Source organism: Clupea harengus, chromosome 20 (assembly GCF_900700415.2).
Source record: "Clupea harengus chromosome 20, Ch_v2.0.2, whole genome shotgun sequence".
Classification (NCBI taxonomy): Eukaryota; Metazoa; Chordata; class Actinopteri; order Clupeiformes; family Clupeidae; genus Clupea; species Clupea harengus.
The window spans coordinates 17,037,313-17,042,144 of record NC_045171.1 but is presented as its reverse complement, the minus strand read 5'-3'; the positions used below and the strand labels follow the sequence as shown (position 1 = coordinate 17,042,144).

The 4,832-nt window shown below is 43.0% G+C and overlaps 1 protein-coding gene across 1 annotated transcript; it reads left to right on the top strand.

Moving 5' to 3' along the window:
- Nucleotides 1–1,317: 1,317 nt before the first annotated feature.
- gm2a (GM2 ganglioside activator) lies at nucleotides 1,318–4,245 on the top strand. The gene is made up of 4 exons (XM_012834387.3): nucleotides 1,318–1,592; nucleotides 1,738–1,890; nucleotides 2,655–2,837; nucleotides 3,506–4,245. Exons 1-4 carry the CDS (start codon nucleotides 1,485–1,487, stop codon nucleotides 3,659–3,661), a joined length of 600 nt encoding a protein of 199 aa, XP_012689841.1. The 5' UTR covers nucleotides 1,318–1,484; the 3' UTR covers nucleotides 3,662–4,245.
- The last annotated feature ends 587 nt before the right edge of the window (nucleotides 4,246–4,832 follow it).

Here is a 4,832-nt window from a genome sequence, read left to right as displayed (position 1 = left end):
GCACTTGGAACTGTATGGAAAACGTGTTTCACAGCACTAGATCACAAGAGCCCTAACCTCACCAACTAGAACTGGTAGTGTCCCAATTTCCATATTTTAAACGGTCTCTATATGACTCTGATCATGCAATCCATACTGCAACCATGCGGCCCCTGTAGAGTTGGCCCATGCTGTAAGGCCAGGAGTGGTTCGCTGGAAGTGAAATTATTCTGGTTCCGAGATGAAATAGCTTCTCATCTTCACACAGACGTGTGGCCCTACGATGACACACAGTCACCCTAAAACCATCTGAATTGTAGGCCAAGGTCAAAACCTGGGATTCAATCTTTATCTCATTAGAATACCATATGATCTAATATAAGAGTTTCCATTTGAATTAATACTTCAAAATGAAAAATCTTTAAATGATCAGTGTTGGTATTCATATTATTCTAGTATATATAAGCATTTAACTAAAGAGAAAAATGTATGGAGGGGTTGACTTATTATAACGATTGTTTACATTTTTGTACTCATTTGCACTAAGGAGTTCTGCATGAGTTTATACTATCATGCTGGAGTGTAAACTAACAGCATGATGGAGTTTTGATGTGACAGTGAGACAGCACTGGTGATAACCCCATGACAATCATGTAGGGTAATTGAATGCTACAAACAACACTCAACAATTTGAAGTGATATAAGACTTTGTTAGGGAATGGTGCCCATAGCCTATACGACACAAAATTAGCCAATTAAACTGGGCCAATGATAGTAGAAAACGGGGGCGGGGGGCGGGCAGTTACCGGTAACCATAGACATAGTATACATGTATACTATGTCTATGCCGGTAACAGGACACAATCTGGACCCTTAAATTAAGCAATAATAAGTATTTTGCTCCATCTAGCGGTCACAATGTAAATGTATGCGGAGCATGCAACCTCACTCTCAGGTTTCCCACAGTGCAAGATAATTTAGGGTTTTGACTCAATGCAACAAATGTGAGCACACTTGTCCCTTTGGATTTACCCGTGGCAAAGGTTTAAAGTAGAAACAAAGCAACTTGGTTGAGTAATCTGCTAAGGGCTGTCACCCTGAAGCTACGCTTATCATCTTGCGAGTTTGGCAATTCGAAACAATTTTTTTGGGGGGGGGGGGGTGGACGGACAAAAAAAGCAATGCACAAGGTTATCTTTGTTTTTAAAATCAGATAATTCCTAAGCATGATTTGCAGGGTTAACAAATTAAGTTATTAGACACGTCTGTGGTCCTCCGTCCTTTAGAGGTCTCTCATGCGCCCGTTCACCCAGAAACGCGGAGAGGCGGCACCCAAATAGTCAAAGCAGAAGTTACACCATCAGCGTGAACACTCGCGTTTGAATCTTGTAGGTGATTCCTTCTCGTTTTGGCAGTGGTCTAACCGCTTTAGCAGAACAACATACTCTCTCTTCGGCAGTTAGCTAGACCTACGTTTTATCTGCAGATTGCTCTGATAACCAGCCATGAGAATGAGCCATTACCTGAGTATATTGTTGTTATTGTGCATCGCAAGCCTTTTAACGCAGTCCACATGTACCTTGCACTCTAGACCGCGTCCGAAATTGAAAGGGGTGAGTGACTGAGTTCAATGGCCTAATTTGTATCTGTCTACTCTACATTATCTGTTTTGCTCGTGTGTGACTGCTGCTCGTTTGTCGTTTCCATCAATACTGCAAGCACCGTGTATTGAAAGAACTAACAGCGTCTGTTAAATAGATCCTGGGGTTTGCGTGGAAAAACTGTGGATCACCTGATGACCCAGCTGTCATGAAGACCCTATCGATATCGCCAGACCCAATCTCTGTCCCAGGAAACCTGATGGCAAGTGCGATGGGGACAACATCAGTTGCGCTCAGCTCTCCCCTGTCTGTGAGTAAAGTCAAGACTTCGGTCACTGTTTGGATGAGATAAGCAATTCACGACGCGACTGATAACGCGTATATTAATGAAATCATTTTGAATGCTTTGTTTTAATGTTGCAGTACTTAAACAGCATGGGTAACAGCTGCTGTGAAGGTGGTCTAGAATTATTGTTGTTTCACAAGCTATCAAAGATGGAGCTCGAACTGTGGTTGCATGACTAACAAGAATATTCTTGTCCCTGTGTTTCTCACTTGTGACATGTAGTAACCTGCCCAAACTAGAAAGAAGTTGACTTGTAGTTCATGAGTGTGTTTCACTTCAGGGGATGTGTGCTATTGTCTAGCTCATTTGTCTATTGTCTAACAATAGTTTTTTTGACCTCAGAAGGGGAACAAACTTTTTTCCAGCAATATTGCAGCAGTGTTTAGGCCAAGAATGAGAAAGTTTTGCAAACTCAACATCTGACCAATGACAGATGGCAGTAAACTTTATAGAGGGAAAAGCTGACCAACAACACAGATTTTTATGGTATACAGAAATTAAATCTTTTTACAGGGGATTCTTTCAAGTGCCTGATTAGTTGTAGGCTATCCCATGATTTCTCACAAGACTTCTTGTGAGACCTCATAAGGCTACAAACATGTTGGTGTCAGCGAATTCCGAGGACCCATGTTAAACTAGGACGCCAACAACCCTGCTGTAAAATAATGTCTCTTGTCACAGTCACAAGTGCTTTCTGAAACACAATGGCCTTGTTTGTTTTTGTCTAGTTGAATGTGACCTTGGAGAAGGAAGTAGCTGGTTTCTGGGTCAAGATACCGTGCTTGGAGGAGATTGGGAGTTGTCACTACCCCGACGCCTGTGACCTGCTTGACCAGCTGATCCCTCCTGGGCAGGACTGTCCTGAGCCCCTGCACACATACGGCATACCATGCCACTGCCCCTTCAAAGCTGTGAGTGGCCCATTCACCCCTGTATCTCTCTCTCTCTCTCTCTTTAAAAAATAAATAAATCTTTTCTGGTATTCTCCGATGTTCCTTAGATAAAGCACAAGCACTGACAAAGCACAAGCACGTCCACTAGAAATAGTGTTTGCTGAGGAAAACTAGTCTATTCGAACATTAACCATTAACCACCTTCTGTGTTTGGTTTTGTGCAAGCTATATGATCTAGTATGGATAAGAAAAGGCTGTGTTTGTTTTTTCTCAAACTTTATGTGCATTTCAGTGTTAGCACAGGTGTTAAATATTTTCTAATGACATTGCTAATATGTGGAATTTGGAACAGTGCTTCTTGTGAGGTTCACAACATATGACTGTTCCTCTTGGCCTGTTTTCTGTAACATCTGCGTTTATTCTTCATACCCAGCCATGGTCTAATCTGGCATTTTTAACTTCCCCATTGCGTGGCCTAAGGAAGCTTAATGCTGTTTTTGTGTGGGGGGTCTCTGTGGGCTCAAATGGCCAGCGCTCTGGTTTCACATCCCTTTCAGAGGCCGTTCTTAGTGACACATAATTTAACATAGACATTGCTCTCTCTGCAAGTCTCTGTGGTCTGCAACCCATTTCCTGTGTCATCTCATGATGTTCTTTCAACTCTTTGCATTTTTTTCCTTTTAAAGGGGGACTACACGTTGCCACAGTCGGAGTTCTACTTGCCTGACATAGACCTGCCCTTCTGGCTCACCAACGGGAACTACAGAGCCCAGGGGGTCCTGGGAGCAGACGGGAAGGAGCTGGGCTGCCTTAAAGTGAGCCTGTCCATGCACTCTACCTGAGCCCAGGTCCTCAGCTGGACCAACAGCGTCACCTGCACAGGGGGCCATCACTCTTCTGCACAATCATGTCCGCCATTTCCCCCAAGAGATGCACGGACAGTTAAATGAGTATCTGTCAGAGTTTCATAGATGGGACACTCTAACCCTAACCCTATTTCAAATCAACCAGGGTTTCATAAAAACCAAAAGAATTGAGGTTGGGGGGGAAAAAAAACACAGAAATGGCTGAATCGACGTGGAGTAGACCACATGCTGTGTCAGTTTTTGTAAGCTCTTTTTCAGATGGAAATGCAGGCCTAAAACTGCAACAGCCTATATTAATGCTAGTGATCTGTAGTTGACGATCTGAAAAGCTGTCATTTCATCTCCAACCACACAGTATGTCTTATGTGTGTATGGCTTTAACTGGGAGGTGGTAGGGATGGCAGCCTGTCTCTGTGTTTGATAAGGGACATTGTGCTCACAGCTGGTGATCATTGGTGAAGAGAGAATTTGCCTGAATTACTGCTGTTTTTATCTTTCAGAAATGCACTTACAATAGTATTTTTTTATTGTTTTGTTTAATAAACAGTCACTGCTCTGCGGCGGGTGTTCCTGAGTACATCATTTTTTTGTCAGTTCACACAAATTTAGTGCCTAAATTAGCTCGTCTGGGATTTGGGATCTCTTGTTCAAGCTGAAAATCACGGTTGTTTTATTGTTTTAAAAGAGTAGATGATGTGGAAAGACAGATGTAAACGGATGTTAAATATCATTGATAATTTTTTTTAGTTAAACTCAGGAAAATATGTGTCATTCTTTGTGTTTTTGTTTGGGGACCCAACAACCCAACCTAACCAATTTATCAGCTGCCCAACCATAGATCCTGAGCAGAAGGACACAACAGCCGTACCCGGGATCTGTAAAGGCCCTCCTTCACAGTACAACATGCGCTGTGTGTAGCCAACTACTAAACACAGCAACATGACTGCCCAGCCATAGAACCTGAGCAGCAGGATACAGCAACAACATGAGCCTTCATGAGCATTTCACTGCATGCCCCTTCCTTTATCAGTGTTTTGTTTAATTAGGCCTAGCACATCGCCAGAAGGCTCAGTGGTGTCTGGCGTCCCACACCTACCCCCTCCATACTTATGATAGATTAGGACACGTGCCACTACCAGAGACCATA